Source organism: Piliocolobus tephrosceles, chromosome 2 (genome assembly GCF_002776525.5).
Source record: "Piliocolobus tephrosceles isolate RC106 chromosome 2, ASM277652v3, whole genome shotgun sequence".
NCBI classification, from domain to species: Eukaryota; Metazoa; Chordata; class Mammalia; order Primates; family Cercopithecidae; genus Piliocolobus; species Piliocolobus tephrosceles.
In genome coordinates, this window is record NC_045435.1 from 31,811,843 (window position 1) to 31,833,801 (window position 21,959).

Sequence of the window (21,959 nt, forward strand, 5' to 3'; positions counted from 1 at the left end):
CCTAGTCTAGTCTTTCTAAAAAGTCATTCTAACATAGATTCTGTGTTCAGAAGCTTAAATTCTGATTTTTTAGAAAATCAGAGTTGCAGATGCTTTAAAAAATTGAGAGAGAGAGAGAGAAAGAGGAAGGAGAGAGAAAATTGAGAGCCCTTTCTTTATCCATGTAGTTTCTTTCTTTATATCATGTAGACTCTCAGCTTCCTTCTCTTTGTGATTTCCAGCTTTTCAAGAGTTTCATCCCCCTATGCCTTATGTTCATAAAGAAAAGACAGAGCTCTAAAATTTTAGCTTTCTTGAGTCACTAGAGAGCCTGTTGTGGACGCCTGCCCCTTCTGAAACAATTGACTTGTCTACTTTCACAAAGAACAGTATTTGCATTAAAGAACCAGTTGGCATCAATACCCAAGTGCAGGTGTCCTAACATACAAGATGGTGCTTCATTCAGAAAACTCAAGATAGAGTAAAATAAATTCTCAACATCTTGGCTCCATGCTCCATTCACAACTGTTAATTTTACAGGGTTATGCTTCCATCTCTGAGCAGAGAGCTCCTGGCAGGGACAGCTGCTCCCGTGTCTCAGATTGGGCTGTGCTCGTCCCAGTAGGAGTCATCAAGAGCAGCAGGGTAGCGAGAAGGTGATAGTACATCAGAGAACTGAGTAGTGGAGGAGGGAGCAGGACGAGCCTCTCCAAAGTGCTTTTCACTTATTCCTTTAATCTTCGTGGATGGTTAACTAAGGAAGAAAGAAAAGTTGACTTGAATTTGACTGAGAAAATTATCAAACCTGCTTTTACTCTTACATGTAGCTCATTTTCAAAAATACTTTTGTGTATCCACTGGTATGTTGATGATCCTATGCAGCAACAGGTCTGTATGCTTGTCCAAAGAATGTCTAACAGTCCCACATCATGATTAGCAGGAGCTGGGTCAGTGGGGCAGAGCTGGTTTGACAGGTGGAAAACTTGTCCTGAGTTGTTCTGTATTAGCTTACCTCCTAAACTGGAGCAAAGGTCAAGGCCAATCCGAGATTGAGAACAGGCTCCGAACATGTTACATGATAAACACTCTTTTATTAGTGGTCTTTTGAGGGAAAGTTGCTGTGCTGTTCTTTGTTGTTGTTTCTGCTAGAACAGTGTTCACAAAAGTGAACAAAAGTTCAATGCTCGAAAGTTAAAGAAATTTAAGAATGGAGACTGTCAGTAGGCATGTTGGGGCACCATGGTAAACAATAGAACTGTATAGAATTTTGTGTACTTGCCTCCACGATTCTTTCTATGACCATACCTGCTGTTCCTATCCTCTGATTTAATTTTCATGTGGAAAATAGTCATTTGCAGCATATATTAAGCTACAAATGTTGCCATCAAAAGGTAAAATTCTATATGCTAGTATCTTGTCTTTAGTACTAAGATGGCTCTATTGATGATAATATGAACACATTTTAGGTTCCCAATTGCTTTGGGAATAAGGAATTGTGATTTAGTGAATATATGTTGCTTTTTCAAAAGGAGAAACAGTGTTTCCCATCATTTTTTAAAATTCAGGAATAATGGTCTTTTTTTATTCAGATTTTGAAGGTTTGGTATGTTTATTATTAATGTTGGACCACACGCAAGAGAAAGTTAGATGTTATTTTGTGACCAGCATTGTAAGTTGTCACATTCTGAACAAATCCCTTAAAGACCTGGAACTCATTTACATTTTACATAAAATCCTGATGGGATTTATGGTTTAAACTTTTACTATACTGTTTGTCTTGAATTTATTAATTTCCTTATCAGGCTTAAAACTTGGGGGGAAAGTAGACTTTTGCATAATATTTTTTTAAACCATGAAGTTTTATACAAAGTCCTTCTCAAAAACCCTGAAAACCCTGTATCTTTCAGAGCTCTTTGATAAAAACCTGGGGTGAATGTGATTCGTGTTTTGTTTTTGTTTCTGGTTTGTTTGCTTTTTGAGACAGGGTCTTACTCTGTTACCGAGGCTTAAGTGCCATGACACAACAACAGCTCACGCAGCCTCTACCTTGTAGGCTCAAGTGAGCCTCCTGCCTCAGCCTCCTGAGTAGCCAGGACCACTGGTGCATGCCACCACACCCAGCTTTGTAGAGATGGGGTCTCACTATGTTGCCAGGGATGGTCTCGAACTCCTGGGCTCAAGTTCCTCCTGCCTTCACTTCTCAAGGTGCTTGGATTACAAGTGTGAACCACTGTACCCAGCCTGTAAATGTGATTTGAGTTGTCAAAGTACATCTAAAAAAGAGGCTGGTTTAAGTTTGACGTGGAGCAACATTGAGCTGGGGAAAGGAAATACGTAGACAATAATGCCAGTGGCCGGTTGCGGTGGCTCACACCTGTAATTCTAGCACTTTGGGAGGCAGAGGTGGGTGGATCACCTGAGGTCAGGAGTTTGAGACCAGCTTGGCCAATGTGGTGAAACCCTGTCTCTACAAAATACAAAACTTAGTCGGGTGTGGTGGCACATTCCTGTAATCCCAGCTATTTGGGAGGTCGAGGCAGGATGATTGCTTGAACCTGGGAGGTGGAGGTTGTGGTGAGCCAAGATCACGCCATTGCACTCCAGCCTGGGTGACAGACTGAGACTCTAACTCAAAAAAAAAAAAAAAAATAGTTGCCAGTGATTCTGGAAGGTCCAAAGGACATTACTTTTCCCATACAATACTGTGGGAGAAAGATGAGGCTTGACTTGAACTTCCAGAGTACTGTTGAATTCTTAACTCCACAAACAGTGCCTGGCACAAAATAAATCACTTAATAAATATTTGTTGAATGCTGAGATTTAAAGGAGAAGAACATCACTGGAGCCCTCTCCTTTTTTTCCCCTTTTTTCTCCACAAAGGTTGAAAAAAATGATGAGGACCAAAAGATCGAACAAGATGGTATCAAACCAGAAGATAAAGCTCATAAGGCCGCAACCAAAATTCAGGCTAGCTTCCGTGGACACATAACGAGGAAAAAGCTCAAAGGAGAGAAGAAGGATGATGCTCAAGCTGCTGAGGCTGACGCAAATAAGAAGGATGAAGCCCCTGTTGCCGATGGGGTGGAGAAGAAGGGAGAAGGCACCACTGCTACCGAGGCAGCCCCAGCCACTGGCTCCAAGCCTGATGAACCCGGCAAAGCGGGAGAAACTCCTTCCGAGGAGAAGAAGGGAGAGGGTGATGCTGCCACAGAGCAGGCAGCCCCCCAGGCTCCTGCATCCTCAGAGGAGAAGGCCGGCTCAGCTGAGACAGAAAGTGCCACTAAAGCTTCCACTGATAACTCGCCGTCCTCCAAGGCCGAAGATGCCCCAGCCAAGGAGGAGCCTAAACAAGCCGATGTGCCTGCTGCTGTCACTGCTGCTGCTGCCACCACCCCTGCTGCAGAGGATGCTGCTGCCAAGGCAACAGCCCAGCCTCCAACGGAGACTGGGGAGAGCAGCCAAGCCGAAGAGAACATAGGTGAGCAACCGCGAGGGTCAGATGCAGTGGGTGGATGGGGAGGGGAGTTGCTATTCGGAAGGCCAGGCCACCTGGGTCATCGAGGGAGAGGAAAAAGTCTAGAAGGTGTTTTCCAGAAATCAAGGGAAGCTGTGCTTAATTTCCCAAAGTGGCAGGACTAAGAGCTAAGGTTACATTCCCAAATATCTCCATGCCTGAGAGAGGACTCAGGCAGGTCTATGTAGCAGCCAGTACTAGAAAGATCTGACAATTATCTTAATTGGATAGACATATGCAGTCAAACTAGATAAATCTGCTTTAAAAAAGTATTCTGTGTGCTGATAGACTTAGTTTAATAAGTAATTACTGAGGCTACATATATTTTATGGATGGGAATTAGCTAATGTGATTATTTGGCTCTGGAAAATGCCTGGTATAAATACAGCCATCCTCTTCTTGATCCAGATTATCTAGTGTGTGAATTGCTGGCAGCAAAAGTATAATCTCAGACCACCCTTCCCTATCTCACATTATGTTTCTGGGCATTCTCTCCACCATCAGTTGGTGAGTGGTGTGTGTATATGTGGGTATGCTGAGAGAATGTTAATTGTAACATTAATTGGGGTCAAACATAATTGGGAAAATAAGTCTGTCGATGTTGCCAAAAACAAAAGAAAAACCCCAAACACAGAATATGTTGTGAAGTCAAACATAAATAATCATTTTATTATTGAAGACACAACTTTCTACAATATGCATAAATAATTGAGGGTTCCTATGATTACAAAAAGGTACTGGATTCTCTTCAGTTTGGAACTGTAACTTGAAAGTTGGAGTGTTTTCACTATTACTGCTCAATTGTGCAGAATTGAAATGGAATATTCCCAGAGCAAGATAAATTCAACAGAGCTTTGTCCCTGGAGACTAGATCCTTCCCTCACCCCCAACACATCCACAGTGGTAAAGGAGGCCAACAGTTTCCATGATCTTTCTCTAGTCTAATATGACCCATAAATACTTTCCATCCCCAAAGATCCTCAAAGATAAAGTTTCTTCTGTGTCCATTTAAAAGATTGGGTTTACTCCTTTGGAAGCGCCTTGGTTTAACCAATGATGTTTGTCATCCAACAGTCCAAATACGGACTGAACCACAGTGTGCTCCTTGGGAGAAAAACTATTCCATGGGAATGGTCTGAGAAATGTTTTGATATCTGACCATCAGATTGAGAAAGTAATGATTGGACATTTACGTTGATATACATTTCTCCAAAATCAGATACTACAATATGGTAGGTGGTATTCTAGATATTTTAGGTCTATACTTCTTTCATCTTATCCCTAAATTTCTGTGAATAAGATGCCAGATAATACTAATTAACATTGTTACTAGCATATTCCAGCTCTGGATAAATCGTATGCTTCTTTTCATTTTGAATCTTTATTCTAACCACACAACTGTCCCAGGGGCCAGACATTGAGGTTTAGAAGATGGGAATTTTTCCCTGGAAAAGGTAAGGCATGTGATAAAAAGTGGGGTGTGAGTTTTAATTTACTCAGCAAAGCAAAACTTAGCTACTTTTCTTTAGATTTAAGCTTTGGGCCTCAGATATAATGTCTGGAAATCACTTTGCATATAGACAAGTTATGTAATGTGTCATTTTCATAAATCTTAGAAATTAATCGTGCTTTTAAATACAGAACAGATCTAACATGGCACAGACCATATTTTTTAGCTGGGATTTCTAAAGTTGTGAGAAACAGAGACATGATGTGATTTTAGGTATATGCTTATGATTTGGGTTGATAGAAGGATTTCTTGAATCAGTAAGAAGTCTAATATATATTTTAAAAGAAATTAAGTTTTATTATTTTTCAGGTTATGATAACTCCAAATGAATTAATGAAATATTTTATGTAGTAAGTTGTCAACAAATGTCAAATAGTGAATATAAATTGATGAAATTTAAATTATAGATAATAATTTCTTCACTCATTTATATATTTCTCTTGCATATTTGCTTATTCTGTTCATTTATTTGATTAAAAATATGTCTGGCCAGTGAAAGCAAACAGCACTCTTCTCTGCCCTAAATGTTACAGATTCTGACTGAAAAATATCTTAATTAATCAGACTTTATCGTGTGCATTCAAAGGTGATTGAAAAAAATAGGTGAAGTTCAACTTGAAGGTAATCACAAAGGGCAATTTACATTGTTTCTTAGAGTTGGGTAGGTATTGTCCTCTTGGTTAGATTCAGAAATGCTGCCTGTCGTTTCTTTCTGGATTGAGGTATCTATTAGCCTTGCCTGCTCTATGTGACAAGCACAAATTACCCCGCTGTGATGAATCTCATGGGCTTACAGAAGGTAGAGGTGACAAGGATATCTATCACATCATATCAGGTCCAAATTCCCAGGTGCCCTGTACTGCATTTCCTCTTTCTTCCACTGTATTTCATTTTAACCTGGGTTAAAGTAGCAGCATTTTCCATTGGGCTGTACTGTTTGGAAATGTGTGGCTACCATGGGTTACTTTAGGATTCTACAGCTGCCTGGAGGGGCATGAACAGACAATCTAAGAGGGTGCAATAGGGTAAGGGGCAAAATAGGTACAAAGAGAGAATCCAAGAAAATAATTTCTGTCAGTATCAGGCTTAAAAATTTTAGATCAGATATGATTATTACTTTAATACCTATGGAAACGTTGCAGGAATTATAAATGTTATTTATTTTACTTCTTTTACTACTTACTACCAACCTGTTTATTATGGGGGGATGTCATTTGTATTTTGGTCTTTGAAGTTGGTTGATTATTGTCATTGTTTTAAATTCTCCAAGTATGTCCCCCTCGCCCTACCTTGCCACTCTGCCTACCCGGCTCTTTATGTTCCTTGAACCAAAACATTTCAGTGCACCTCTGATAATGATTCCTTTAGAGGGAGAGGAGGATTTAAAACATCTGTGGGACACTGCCCCATTCAGCCATGAGTAGAGAACTTTCAAGCCCCCTTTAATGATTATGTCCTTGAGGTCTCCTGCTGAGCAGTGTCACTGTGCTCACTGGCTCTCAGTGAAGGAATTCTCTGTTACATCTCCTCTTCTCCATGGTAGCCTATTGATTTTCCCCAGTAGAGGACTCTACTGTGGTCATATTCAGTAATGTGGTACTACCAAGGTAACCTATCCAGAAGGCTATCAATCAGTGATATTGATTGGGTGACTGCCACAGGGTCCTTGACTGATGCTAGTTGGAAGTGGAGTTCTGAGTGACTTCAGATGTTCTGTATGTTGATCTTGGCTGCATTGTATTTTCATGGTCTCAGTACATCTTGCAAATTGATGCCATCAGTAACGATCAAGAAAAGAGGGAGGAATTTCCTTTTTCCATTCCCTGAATAGAAAAATTAACTGAGTGTCTCCCTACCTCTCTTCCTCCTCTTTTTTATCCTTCCTTCCTCCCTCCTTCCCTCCCATTCTCTCTCCTTTTATTCTATTCTTCCTTTCTTTTTCCCTTCTCTTTATATTAACTTTCTTCTGTGCTAGGTATTCGGGTCACCAAGATGAGTAAGATATGATCCTTTGGCCTCATGCAGTGGCTCATGCCTATAATCCTAGTACTTTGGGAGACTGAGGCAGGAGGACTTGAGTCCAGGAGTTTGAGACCAGCCTGGGCAACAGAAGGAGACCCCATCTCTACAGATGATAGAAAAAATTAGCAGAGTGTGGTGGTGTGGTCCAAGCTACTCTGGAGGCTAAGGCAGGAAGATCACCAGAGCCCAGGAGATCAAGGCTGCGGTGAGCCATGATTGTGTGCCACTGCACTCCAACCTGGGTGACAGAGTGAGACCCTGTCTCAGAAAAACCAAAACAAAACAAAACAAAAACAAGATATGGTCTTTTGACCTTAATGAATTCTTACTTGGTAGTGGGGGTAGTATGAAAATCAGGGGATGACATTGAAAACAATCATATTTATAATCTCAATTAAATTCTGCAATTGGTATGGGGTATTCTCTCTACCAATGCACTTTGGACAAAATATGAATGAAGCAGTGCTTCGGGGGCCAAGATGCAGTCTACTACTTACTATAAAAATGTTTTATAGAATGTGTGTCCTGATACTCAAATGATTAACAAAGAGAATAGAAGCAAAATTTATAATTTCTAGAATGATAATTATTTGTAAGAAAATGAAACACCCAGCTCATATTTCTGGATTAAAAATTGTTTATGTTTCCCAGAACAATAGTTTCCCTAAGGTCCAAGGTAACCATCTATTCTTCATCTTTCCAAAAGATAGGTCCACTTCTACCAAGCTGTGTGTTAGATGTGAGATTTTCTAAGGATATTTACACTTATTTGGCAGGGTGCCTCATGAGCAGTTTTGATTTGAAATGTGGTTTCAACCACTTCCTGAATTTATACACAGCTCACAAAGAATGAAAATTTTGGTTGTGGAAGTCCATAAATGCTGTTTATAAAACGTGGCACCCTGTCAGATACTCAGTGGTATACCTCTTAAATACTGTTGATTATTAAGCTTTCATGGAGCACTTTCATATTGCTAGAGTAATCATTTTTATTGGCTTTTCTTGACAACAGCCCAATGTCATTTGATAATATTTTTCTTTCTATTTTTGTATTCCAAGAATAGGGACAAAGTAAATGGGTATTCTGGCCACACATACAACCAGTGACAAAACAAGGGTCAAACTGATAGAACTCTAAATCCTCACCTTAACTGTAGCCCTATAGTTCTTTCTCTCTATTAAGGTGTTATGCTTTATCTCAGGTTCTTCATTTTCTTTTTTTCTTAGCTGTTGTGAGGATCTGATGCTATTGGGAAATACCAACAAGGACCTTACTAGGACATTCTCTGTCCTACCTGCCCTGTAATATAATGAGGGGAAAAGATCTTTGAACCGAAATAGAGAGACCAGGGTTCTAGTCTCAATATTTCTACCAACAAGATGAGAGATTTTAGGAGAGTTATTGCTTCTCTGGACCTCATTTGTGTCATCCTCGGGAAAAGGGACTACGATAGTTAGTTTTTAAGGTTTTCTTTTAAGAGTTAAAATATAAAAGTCTAATAATAGGTGGCACTTGATGAGCGTTTATTAACTGCCAGGCACTGTGCTGAATGCTATGTGGGGATTGTTCCATTTAATCATCATAACCACTCTGTGGTAGTCATGTAATAGTGTAATTTTCCCTTTCCTTTTTACAAGGAGAAATCTTAGCTTTAGAGAGACTATGGCACTTAATCATTGTTGACAGCTAGCAATGTTGAACTAGAAGCCTAACCCTGAGAGTCTGAGAGGTCACATGCTGAATGCTGACACTTATCCAAGTGATATTCTGAAAGAAACAAAGAGAAATGTCTAAGGACCCCTGCAATGTGTTATAATGTAAGAATATCTCTCTTCTTTGGATTATTGGATACTCCAGACTCTTGTCTGGGAATTATTAGGGATAGCATTTACAGATGGGTATCTAGTAACTACCAAAATTCCTGATCATAATTCCCTCACAGCCCCTATCACCCCAGAATTATTGGGGATATTAAACTAGTTCTGAGTCTTAGATTCTTATTTCAAAAACACTCCAAGTACTGTTTTATTAGACCTGAGAGAGCTATAAAGATCAGTTGAAATTGATTGTTCTTAACAGGTGTATTACTGACTCCATCAAATACATCAGTTATTCCGGGAGGATCTGAAAATTAAAAATTGAAATTTTAGTATCTTAATCAGATGAAAGTCATTTTATTTATTGTAGGCAATTGCTACCCTAAGTTTAGCTTATCAGAATTGGTATCATTTTTATATTCTTGTTTAGGTCTACCCGCCTTTGCAAGAGCATTTCCAAAGGATCTGGTACCTTTATAACTAAAATATTAAAGAATTTAATAGAAGAGACAAATTAGAGAGCAATCATTAACTTTTTTTTTTTTTTTTTTTTTTTTTTTGAGACAGAGTCTCGCTCTGTTGCCCAGGCTGGAGTACAGTGGCACGATCTTGGCTCACTGTAACCTCTGTCTCCTGGGTTCTAGTGATTCTCCTGCCTCAGCCTCTCTGCTAGCTGGGATTACAGGCGCCTGCCACCATGCCCAGCTAATTTTTGTGTTTTTAGTAGAGACGGGATTTTGCCATATTGGCCAGGCTGGTCTCTAACTCCTGACCTCAGGTGATCTGCCTGCCTAGGCCTCGCTGGGATTACAGGTGGGAGCCACTGCGCCTGGCCCTTTCATTAACTCTTTAGTTAAAAAGAGTAAGTAGAAAAAAGACAAGATGAAGGAATGTGTTACAGAGTCACAGGACTCAAATTATTGAGGCCATTCATTCATTCTTTCATAGCTTATATTCAATTGTTACTATCACCTCATAAAAGAAGCTGAAAAACAGAAAGACATGTTCCTCCCCCAATTTTAAAGTTGTGAAACTATATTTGGAACTAAAAATTAATATTTCTTAAAATATAGACTATTATTCAGATATTCATACACATTCATAAAATATTTTTCATTTTTCTCTACATACATGTGCACACAAACACACACGCACACACACACATGCGCGACAATCTTGCAATGGTAGACCAGGGAGGCATCTTTGAAGTGAGGGACATATGGCTTCTTAGCCAACCATCCTCACTTTTCCATAGTCCTTTATTTTCTTAACTATTAGATAATGGGCTTAAGGGATGGGGTTGATAGTAGAGAAGTTTAGATAGAGGGGCAAAGAATCTAGGAAGAGTCAATTCTGAGAAAGTTTGTTATTAGACTAGAGACCCAGAAGACAGCAAGAATATCTCAGTAGAGGTTTGTAATCCCATCTTACACTTGAGATTGAATATAAAGAGTTGAAAATGATGTTTTCTGATATGACTGGACTCCTGATTTATAATCCTCCTAACCCTGTCTCTGGATGGAAAACTGTAGCTGTAATAGCTACAGTGGCTATAGCCTATAGACAGCCATCATTTGCTATCAGCAGTTTCACTTCCATCTTACACTTAATTCACTATCAGTGTATTTCTATATGCTTTTATTTCATTAAAGTAATTAAACAGCTTCAAGGGTTAATAAAATGCTTATGTAGAGCAATGGATACATCTGATAGACATCTGATAAGCTTTTTAAAATTTTGTCAGTAGACTGTCATTAAAACATAAAGTATTATATGGATAAGCTAATACAAGCCTCTTCCAATTCTTTATTTTTTTTTTAACTCTACTTTCACAGTAGTTGGATCTTTGACCATTAGTGAAATTGGCTAACAGGCCTAAGTGTCTGAATTGGGCTATCGAATGTCCTGAGAAAAGGTATTATGGAAGATATACAAGTTAGATGTGATTACTCAGCAATCTTCACACTAATTTGTAATCTCCAAATCACAAATTAGAGGATTATGAGAATTAAAATATTTCAGGTTGATCATCTCACACCCCTCTACTTGTAAGGGAAATTGTAGTTCTTAACATATCTTCAGGGGAAGAAAGTATTCTAGGAAGGCTTTTTGCCTTTCTTTGTAAATCATACTCAACATAAATGTTCTATCCTGGTGGCACATACACGTGAAATAACTTTTGAAGGCTACCCTGTTTTATTTTGTTTTTCCAGTATGAGTTAGTAGAATCTTTTGGAATTTGGAATAGAAACAAGAAGCCATTTACCTAAAATGGTCCCTCCTTACTGGGGCATGATGAATGTGTGTGTCTCTCAGATAAAGTGGAGATGAACATTTCTGTAGCCTTGGAAAAAATGTTCTCTTCTATGGTATGTGACAAAGTGAAGAATATAATTTAGATATGTTTAAGTACTGTATCCATGCCTGTAGTATACCCTTCTGCCAATTTCCAGGCACATATGTATACACTCACGTTCAATGTGTAGGGAAAGGACTGCCCAAGAATTTAGACTGTAGGGAAAATCTGGAAGAATGGTAAGTTCCACATTTTCTTCACCCTTCGGGCCCAAAAGAAGTAGAGAATGACTCCATGACTCCAGGAACACCCCTCGTCTCTCTGAGGGTGTGTGGGAAGAGTAATGGTCCTTTCTCGGCTGGTCATGTAATCAGGGCATGTTTGTGAACCTACAGTGGGTTGGGGAGAGCTAGGAGTTGGGACTAGAGTTATCTAAGATGAAATTTATAGTGCCTAAAAATTAAAACCCTGGTTTGGGGAACGTTATCCAGGACGAGTTCTTGGTGTAGAGGTTGCCTCAGCCAAATCTTAAAGGATAAAATACATCCAATGAAAAGGGATATCATTTATTTAAAAACTTCAGAAACCACCTTTCAGTCAAATTAACACACACATATAAATAAATTGATTCAGGTCATAATTTTGCAGCAGCTTTTTAACCTTCAGTGGAAAAAGTAGCTTCATGTCTGTGTTGTTTATTATTGCATTTCCTGTTGTTTATTATTGCATTATAACAATAATTTGAATGAATAATATTATGCTGTAGAGAAAATCCTAAACTGACCCAGGAAAATGAATACAGAAGCTCACTGGAAAGTTCCATTGTTACTCAGGCCCATGTCATCCCTGAGGTTGCCAGAATTCAAACCATTTAGGGCTTCATAGACCAGTGTGAGCGTTTTGCATTATATTCAGAAACATATTGAGAACTAGAGGAAGTCAAGGCTGCTTCCTACTGAAAGCAGGTGATTAATTTCACTCCAACCACATGAATGACCTGTGGGTGGCCCTTGCCAGTGTGTGACAGGAACACCCAGGGAAGAAATGATCTGCCAGGTTCCTTGGCTTCTTTTCCTCATCTGACACAATTAAGTAATCTTTGCAAGGTGTGTAAGAGTCTACTGAACCTGCTGTTGCTCCACTATAGGGTGAATTGTTAATGTGTTCCCAAACCAACAGTGCTGAGATACAGACCAGTAAACAGGCTTTCCCACTCCTTAGTGCAAACATAATTTGTCTACAGCCTGTGGGCTATTCAGATTACAGACCATGAGGGACATTGCCGTGGGAGGCTGAAAGGATTCTTCCCCACACAAAAACTGCAACTTAAAGTCACCTTCATGTATCTGGTAAAAAGACAGAAAGTGCCCCACTTTGTGACATTCTATTCCAGTTTAAAGGGCTAAGAAAGCACAGAGTTCAGTAATGTGGTTTCAGCATTCTCCCCATTGGTGTAATCAAATCCTTTTAGAAGGAAAACCAGTGGTGGAAGATTTTTTATTTCCTCCTTCCTCTTCTTTTGATACTGGTGGTTTAATTATAATAGATTCATAGGAGAACCTAGCCCCTATTGGAAGATATGTTAGTTTTATTTTTCTTGCCACCAAGGTGTAAACCATTCATTATGATTTTATGAGATATCTGCAGTGGCGTGCTGGTAAACTGGCTCTCCAAAAAATTAAACAAAACTCTAAAAGCTTTGATTTGTAGTTTTTGCCAATTTCTATGGTATAAATACTCCCATCCTAGCTGATTTCAGGCTACCAATATGTTATTTCCAAATAAGCAGTTGGGAAGAGGTGCTAATATCTTGCTCTCAGCAGCCAATGTTAGTCAGCTCCAGCATACCCCAAATAATTATATTTTAGCAATTTGATTTTTATTTTGATAATTCTAAAATATTAGGAATAGTAATTATCAACTTCCAAATAATGTATCAGTATAAAAACATATAAATATCCATTTGTAAAACCACATAGTTATATACATATATATGTGATCGCATGAGAAGTATTTTCACCATTCAGTCTTTTCTGTTGAGCACTGTACATTTGTTAAAGGTTAAGGAAAAAAAGTAAAGTTTAGGATTGGTATTCTTGTGTTCAATTAGAAAAACAATTGCTACTGAAGGAATTCGTACATTGTCCTCAAAATTTGATCTGAGCTGTATCTTTTTAATGCATTAAAAGGCTTTTTATCTTTTTTAAAGGAAAGTGCATAATTTATTACATTTATGAGGTTATAATAAAATGGATACTTAGGAACTTTAAACATGAGTTAAAAGTAATCATCAGATATAAAATTCTCAAATCTTGGAACCCAAAATATTAAATTTTAGAATTTTCTTACAACCTCTTTCTCATGACTAACATAGTTTGAAAATTATTATGTTCTTTCATGAGAAAAGAAGGAAAATTTAAAAATAGACATGTTGATGGAGGCAATAGTTCTTCTCAGCTGGTTTTTCAGAGACGATTTCAGGGTTCAGATTGATTTACAACCATTTCACATTTAATGCAGAGGAAGAGTTGACTATTTCCTTCCCTCATACTAATTTTTAGTGAGAAAGATGCTTTTAGTGCTAGGAGGAACATTGTGAAACAATGCCTTCACAGAGGTAAAATCAGATGAGTAATTGCTGAAGGCAGACATTTTCAAAATTGTTAGCCTAGGCACTATTTGCTCAAATGAGTTTAAAATATATACGCTAAACCCCAAAGCAGAGCTGCTTTGGTTGAGAATGATAGGGGAACGTGGAGATGACTGAAAATGCCCAGAAATCCCTTTTTTTTTTTTTTTTTGCATCTATCCCTACCCTCTAAGTGGATCATTTCTGAGCCCTGAAGTACAGTTTGAAAAATGCACATTTAAGAAATTTCTCAGCTACTTATTGTCTACATGTGGACAGAAACAAAATAGTGCCAGTCGATCTCATTTACTGTACTGTAAGCTGATCTTTACAATGAGTATGGATAACTGCACCCATATTGATGATATAGTAGATTACATGTATTACTTATAAGGTCAACAGAAAATTGATTCATATTACAGTCCTATTGTTTAGTCGCAGATAGGACTGGTCTGAGTAACTTCTAAACATGGTTTTAGGTAACTAAACACTGTTCCATTTAATTTTAGTTCCATTGGTATTAAAACCATGCAGAATTTATTCTCTGAAAGATATTTTACAAATAGTAGTCCCGAAGAAAATTTATTTTCTAGAATTCTCAATCAGTGAACTTTGAGCTGTGTTGCTGGAGCCTGGAGTTCCATGGAGCAGCATCTCAGCAGTAGTTTCTGGGAATTGGGGTTGTTTTGCAGAGGCCAGGTTAGCAAGGATTGGGGTCCTATCTCACAATTCCCTACACCTCTACCAAACTATTTCTTGATCTTGGTTAAACTTCGATTTGACATTTTAACTAATAATAATTAAAAATTACTGTTTTAAGCTTAAGGCCAAATTCAAAAGGTCTTCAATCTTGGCAAGATTAAAACTCAACATAATTCAAAACTCATCTTTTCAGGCAGGCACCCACTCTGTACTTAGCTTGAATTGTTTATTTTATAAACAGATACTGCTCAAATTCTAAAATTTGACTTGTAGTATAAATCATAAACAAGTGGAATTTGAATGACTCACCCAGGGTTACTAACCAAATTATTTTATTATTTATTTATTTATTTTTGAGATGGAATCTCACTCTATCACCCAGACTGGAGTGCAGTGGCGCAATCTTGGCTCACCGCAACCTCCGCCTCCCGGGTTCAACTGATTTTCCTACCTCAGCCTTCTGAGTAGCTTGGATTACAGGGATGTGCCACCATGCCCGGCTAATTTTTTGGATTTTTGGTAGAGACGGGGTTTCGCCATGTTGGTTTCGCCAGGTCTCAAACTCCTGGCCTCAAGTGATCCACCCTCCTCGGCCTCCCAAAGTGCTGGGATTATAGGCATAAGCCACTGCACCTGGCCCCAAATTATTAAAATTATTATATCCATGGGTGCTGGGTCTTTAACTTAAAAAATAGGATAATAATGCAGTAATGTTTTTTAGTTCTACTACAGTGTGCAACATAATTGTATAAATAATGCATTCCTTCTGATGGGATACAACTTAAAAAATTCTATCTATACAATTTTGAAATACCCACAAAAATAAGATTTCTAGAAGGTTAAAGGCCAAAATCACTCTCAAAAATTCTGAAAAATCTGTCGCCTTTCTTTCTCCCACTCCTTAGCCCTAGTGGACGATAGCTGTTGGTGCCTCTGTTGAAGCAAGTGCCCCAAAGGGAAACATGGATGGGCAATGGGGCCAATTCTTATTTAACTCCACGGACTGACATCCTCAATTCCTCTTCATTGATTAACATCACAAGTGACACAACTCAACTGGGTAAAAGGGATAAGTCCCATGATGCCATGCTCACTGTAGGCTTAGGGTTTAAGGGGACTACTTGAAAAACCACTCATACAAAGCTATGAATTTATACCTGTCCATATCAAAGCCTCACATAAAACCTCCCAATGCTTGCCTGTTTTTTGTAACCTGAATACAATCTAACTTATTTCCACAGCCTAGGAGGCCTCATGTGATTTCATGTGTTAGCTTTCTGATCAGATGTCCTTCTACTCTGCCCTTCTTCCCCATTCTCTAGCCCTGATAGCTTTCGTGAGGTCTCTTGAATGCATACAGCTTACTCCTGTCCCAGGGCCTTTGCACTCGCTTTCTCCCTTGAGCTTCCCATGGTCACCTCTTAGCCCTTGCCTCTTGGCACTCAGGTCTCCATTTGAATGTCCCTTACTCAGAGAAGACTTCCCTGATCATTTGGTCAGAACAGCACTACCCCTACCAGTGCCAACAGTTATATCACATTACCCAATTTATTTTCTCCATGGCATTCTTAGTGCCTAAGATGACTGTGTTTATCTGTGTTGTCCTCAGTTTCTCTCCCTCTCAGTAGACTTTTCATTTCTTGAAGGCTGCGTGGTAGCCCAGTGCTCAGAATAGAGCACAGCACATAGAAGGCTCTCAATAGACATCCACTGACTGGCCAATAATATGGATTGCAGCTATGGAGAGATTTCTTTTCATAAACAGCTTGAAAAGGAAAGAACCATTTAATTTTTAAAATTTGAAGTCCCACAAGAAAAGCTAAGAGTTTTTCAGGCAAGTGTCCATTTTTATTGCTTGCAGCCCAGTTCTTTGGAATTTTGTACATTAGCAACTTCTTTTCCATGACCCATTTCTAAATATTTCCCAGGCATCCAGACACTCTGAGTTTGAATGAGGGTATTTGATTCAGAAGGAAAATTGGTCAGAATGTAAAAAAGGAAGATGGGCACTTAGGAGGAACAAGGTGGGGATGTGGATAGAAAGTCTTCATTTCCTATAGAGAAAAGGGAGAAGAGGGAAGAGTAATGGGATAGAAAATGGAGAAAAAAAGTGGGAGGAAAAAAAGCAGAAGGGGACCAGAAATCGATCAGGGGAGGCAGAAAGAATAAGCAAGGGCAAAGTGGAGAAAGAATAGAGGGTAGAAAAGAGAAAGAAGGGGTAATAGGCGAGAAAGCAAGAGGCGTGGAAGAAACAGGACTAGAGGGGCGCAGAAGAGCAGGGGAAGGCACTGATTGAGCTGAGTACCAAGAGGTGGCCATGGTTTTCTTGTAGCTCTGTTTCTGACAAGCTCTCTGGCCATGGCCAAGGCCAATTTACCTTCCTTGCTGGTAAAAGAAGATGGTTTTACAGGATCTTCCAGCACTAGCGCTCTCTGTTCTTGGCTTCACAAACAGCAGGCCCTAAAGGGTTCCTTGGCAAATGGATTTTCTGTCTTTGAGCAGATCTAAGTGGCAGATGGGGCACAGCTCCCCTAGGAGAGACCCCCTCCACCCCCTGCCCATCATTGTCTGAGCCCTTCTGCAGCTTCACTCCCTAGCCAGTGCTGCCTCAACAAACCAAGAGACGTTGTCTCTGCTTGCTTCCAGAGAGGAAAAGAAAATGTCACGATTTTAATTGTAGGCGTATTTCGATGCGAAGTTTCAGATTACAAGGCATGTTTCGGAAACATTTTTAACTTTGAACACCTCATAGAGAAACAGTCTTGGAACTGGACAGTTCTGAGTTCAACCCCAGCTTCCTCACTGCATGGTTTTAATGATTTGTGTAACCTTCAATGTCTTCATCTATAAGATGGAGATGAAAATATTACCCTTAAACAGTTGTGGTGAGGATTTAATGATGTAACATATCTAAAGAATCAGGTATAGAATAGGTCCTCAATTAATATCATTTTGCCTTAGTTTTTTTCTGATAATCTGAAATAATCACTTCTCATCTTCATACTCTCCTCTCCCCATATGAAGATCCTCTGGGCAAATCTTAAAATTGAAGATGGTAAAAGCATGGATAATCTGTCATCTTCTTACGGGTAGAATAGTGGAAGAAATTATTTCATCCAGCAAATAAAGAGAACAGTGGTTTCTCAGTGACCCAAAGTAAAGTATTTCAAAGTATTATTTTGTATTCAAAGTAATACAAAAGACAAATATATTATCCAATGGATACTGCAGCAATAGACAAAATTGCAACAACCATGAATTTAGCCAAATCTCTTGCTTGGAGGCCTGCAGTGCAGGAAAAATATCAGAGAGGTCTTGGAATCAGACCTATCTATGTTTGAATCAAAGGTCCAGTCCCTAACGAGCTCTATGCCATTAACTCAACATCAGCTTTGTCATTGTGAAATAAAATATCTTCATTGCTGAACTTGGTGGTTGTCAGTATTAAATAGATCATGCATAAAAAGTGTCTATTATGGTATTTTATTGAACACATAGTAAGTGCCTAATAGAAAGTCACCATTGTTCCTGTTCCTTTCAGCTGAGGTTATTGGGAAACTTTTTTTTCTTTGGTACTACACCTGGTTTTATGAAGGAAATTAATGTGCAAATAGGACATGATTTATGGCCAGCAAGAGAGACACATAATGATTTGCAGTCTCCTCTGGGAGTCAGAGACTATTCTATTTGGCCTACCTTGTAGCTCAGCAACATTACCAAGTTCTTACATTATCAGTAATGATTGAGCCTGGAAGTCAGCCAAGGCCACCAGGTAGTGATGTTGGGTTTAATTTGGGCTTCATGTAATTGGTCCCTCAGAAACTGCAATCTAGGGATTCAATAGAAAACATTGGGATACCTTAAGGAAAATAGCTAACACACTCTTTCTAGGTAGATACCAGCCATAACTTGTCACATCTTGGATTTCAATCCTACAGTCTTAGACCTAAAAGGAAACTTAAAAATTGCCTAAGCCTGGGAACTGGATGGGCTTCAGGAGGGTTCTTTAATCTCCTAAGATTATTTGCAAAATATTATACTGTATGTACATATGGATGATATTCTTGGCAAAATGACCTTGTCTTTCATCAGATACTCTACTGGGACCACTGCACAAAAATATTATGATCCACTATGCTCGAACAACCTCCAGGAGAAGTTGTGTGTGCCTGTGTTCTAATGAACAATGAAGCATGTTCTGGGATTCAGTTGCATGATCTGGCCATAGTCCCACAATGAGTTAACATCAGAATAGAGGAGATAAATAAACCCAGATGTCTCAAGGACTGTATTCTACTGTCATTCAACTAATTTGTACTTATTAATACATATAAATTACACACAGGCATTGTGAGGGATGTAGGTTATAAAAGTGAGTATCTGTTGTCATGAAAGTTACAGTCTGGATGGGGAGAAAAGTAAGGCTTTTAAAAGAAAACAGAAACAAAAAAGACTCAGGACCAGTACAGAACAAAATAAGTTTGTGACTGCTTGCAAACTGCAGTCTGTAGTTGTGGCAAAGGAATTCAGAGGCCACGATAGTGGATTGGGTCTGAAGAAAAGAAGTGAGCATTATGATGAAGCACTGGTGAGGATACCAGCGGTAGTAGTTTGTGCCAGTGAGGAGAAGGTAGGGCATGTTGGACCTTGAAGTGGTCAGAAGTTTTCAGTCTTGATCCAGATCCAACAGCAAATAGAAGGTGGTTAAAGTTTTTACTTCACCATATTATTTTTGCTCCCAAAATGACCCTGATGTCTCTATGAAGCGTACACAAAGCACAATGCACACTTAATGAATTCAGTTCAAAGACTATTAATATTATTTCAGCTTATTTGTTAAAGTGACTTTATGTACTTCTAGACTGAGTTTTTGGTCATATCTGAAGGACCAAAAAGTCAAAATTGATGTAGGATTAACTTCAAAATAGGACCCAATCACAATAGTTGTTCCTATTGCACTGCTATGCAGTTTGCCTGAGGTCGTTTCTTTCCGGAGAGTGACGCCTGATGCCTGACGTGCCTGCCGTGCAGCCTCCACAGCTGGGAACAGAATTACACTGGTGCCCTCTGCTGGGATGAAATGGGAAGCTCATCAGGAAACAATGGTGTCCTCGTCTTTTCAACGTAGAGACGGAGGTGGCGATTCCGGGTCCACCGCAGCCTCCAGGCTGGATTCATTTAGTGTTCTCTCCAGGCCTCCCTGTCAGGTGTCTTCTTTGCATCAGGCCTGAATTTATTAACCAAAAGGAGTAATTGGATTTTTATTGTAAGAAGGTTGTCAGCTAATTTTTAAAAGTAGTCCAAGAAAATGCCGCCCCCCTTTCCTCCTACGGTTTGAGAGCTGGGCCCTGCTTTCAACACACACTGCAACTCATCTTGGGTGGTGGCTTGGCGGTCTTGCTACAGGACAATACATAGTAGGAGCCACGGGAGACTCTGGGGCCATTTACAAAATCCTGTTGAATTATTATTATTTTAATGGTGCGGAAAGCACATTGATATTCATTGCTGATTTTCTTGGCTCAGATAAACAGCATTAATGCTATGGTGTTAAATTTGATTTAGAGTGTCTATTCTGGTGTGCCTTTGGTACTCTGCTCAGCTGATTTTTCTGCTAGAGGTGAAAAAACATTCAGTTGTTATTAAGAAAGGGGTTGGGGAGTGCTGAGAAGGAAACCAGAAGAGAGAAGAGTTGTGAATTCTCATGTGTGCAAATTGGTAGTGAACTTCTAAAATAAAATGGTGGGGGCTGGGGCGGGGCAGGGGAGAGGATGGATTGAGACAATCCTTTCCAACTCCTCACTTTTATTTTATTTTATTTTGTTTAGGATCAATAATATGGACATGAAGGTCTCCCTTTGGTTTCCATAACAACCTGGCTTATTGAAAGACTGCAGGCTCCACGAATCCCCAATTACCAGCCTTCCAGGGCTTATTAATGGAGCTGAGCATCCCAGGGAGGCAGGCAGCTCATTGTTGGCACGTGCCCGGTGGGCTGGCGGAGGGTGGAGGAGATGGGAAGAGGAGATGTGTGGTGAGACAGCAGCCATTTGTCCCCCTGTCACTTGCAGGGGGCGGGGGGAGCAGTCATTCAGGAGGCTGTGAGAGCCCTGAGTGGCTGCGGTTGCTGTTACAGGCAGCTTAGAAATCGAAGCAAAGCTTGTTTTTCCAGCTCCACCCCAAAGCCATCTATGTGGAACAAATCCATATGAATATATCACACGCCCTGTATGTTTATTGAGCTTCTATAATTAATCGGGGCTTCCTCACAAAGACAATGGTGACTCTATATTTCTAATATTAACTCAAGCCTTAATTAAAATGTGAAGCCAACCTAATGCATATTTGATAGCTTTGAATTACTCAGTCTTTGGTTTGGCTTCACTTATCAGGCCCTCACCATAGAATAATCACAATAGCAACAATAATACCGATGATGATCAAAATACAGATAACATTTACTTATCTAGTGCCAGGCTTTCTGCTAAAAGCTCCACATGGAGTTTCTTGTTTAAGCTTCACAATGGTCCTGTGATGAGGGATATCATTGCTCCTTTTTTACAAATGAGGAAACAGAAGCAAGAGAACTTAAATGACTTATCTTAGGCCACGGGGCTAGTGAGTATATCAGAGTCTCATTTCTGCTCTCTTTATGTAATTATTTTTTATTATTCAACATGGGTATCCTCAAGATAGAAAAGGAACAGCACATTTACAGTAAATTTTGTGCTATCCGATGTTAACTGGGGAATGAAACATTCTGGTTTATCAAATACTTTGATTAATAATTGCTATCCATGTCATGATTGGATTTCCAATGGGAAAGATCTGGGATATAATAAAACATACACAACATTAGAAGTATAGTAATCACAGTCATAAAATGCTTCAGGATCATTATACAAATGTGGATTTTTATTGTAGTGCAGAAGTGTTCGTTGATAAAGACTTCTGTTTGACAGAATGCCAGTTGAACTGAACTGTTTTTATAGCATGGAAATATCAGTGCCTTAACACTTTTGAATATTGTAGATTTCAAAGTGCTTTACATAAACTACCACAGAAGTTTAATGTGATCAGAAAAGAAAAATTTTAGGATCTTTCAGAGTTAAAGAATATTAGTGCTTGGAAAACCTTAAATGCATTAAATACTCTGGATCCTTAGACTATGCTTTGTAAAACTGGAACCTTAGACTAACTGGAAAATGGAATGTGACACACCCTTGAGGTGGTTCAATGCAAGTCTGTCATAAAGCACTGTTAAAATAGACCAACATTTCCAGAAGTTTCATCACAGTTTCTCAAATAACATTTTTTATTATTTTAGTCTCCAGAAGTGAAAGTAGAACTTGTTTCCAAGGACCCCCAACTTTTTAAGAATTAAGAGAAGTGACAGTATGGATTGCTTTATCTAACACTTAGCGAGCATATAATCTAAGCATTTTACATGTGTCATCCATACACAGCAACCCTATGAGGTAAGTACACC

The 21,959-nt window shown here is 39.1% G+C and overlaps 1 protein-coding gene across 2 annotated transcripts in view; it reads left to right on the forward strand.

Annotated features, from left to right (window-relative positions):
• The window catches only part of GAP43 (growth associated protein 43), a 96,671-nt gene that overhangs the window by 48,531 nt on the left and 26,181 nt on the right, over positions 1-21,959 (forward strand). For both annotated transcript variants that reach the window (XM_023213807.2, XM_023213815.2), the window contains one exon: positions 2,860-3,457. In XM_023213807.2, coding sequence (XP_023069575.1) covers positions 2,860-3,457 — 598 coding nt within the window. The remainder of the gene's footprint in view (positions 1-2,859; positions 3,458-21,959) is intronic.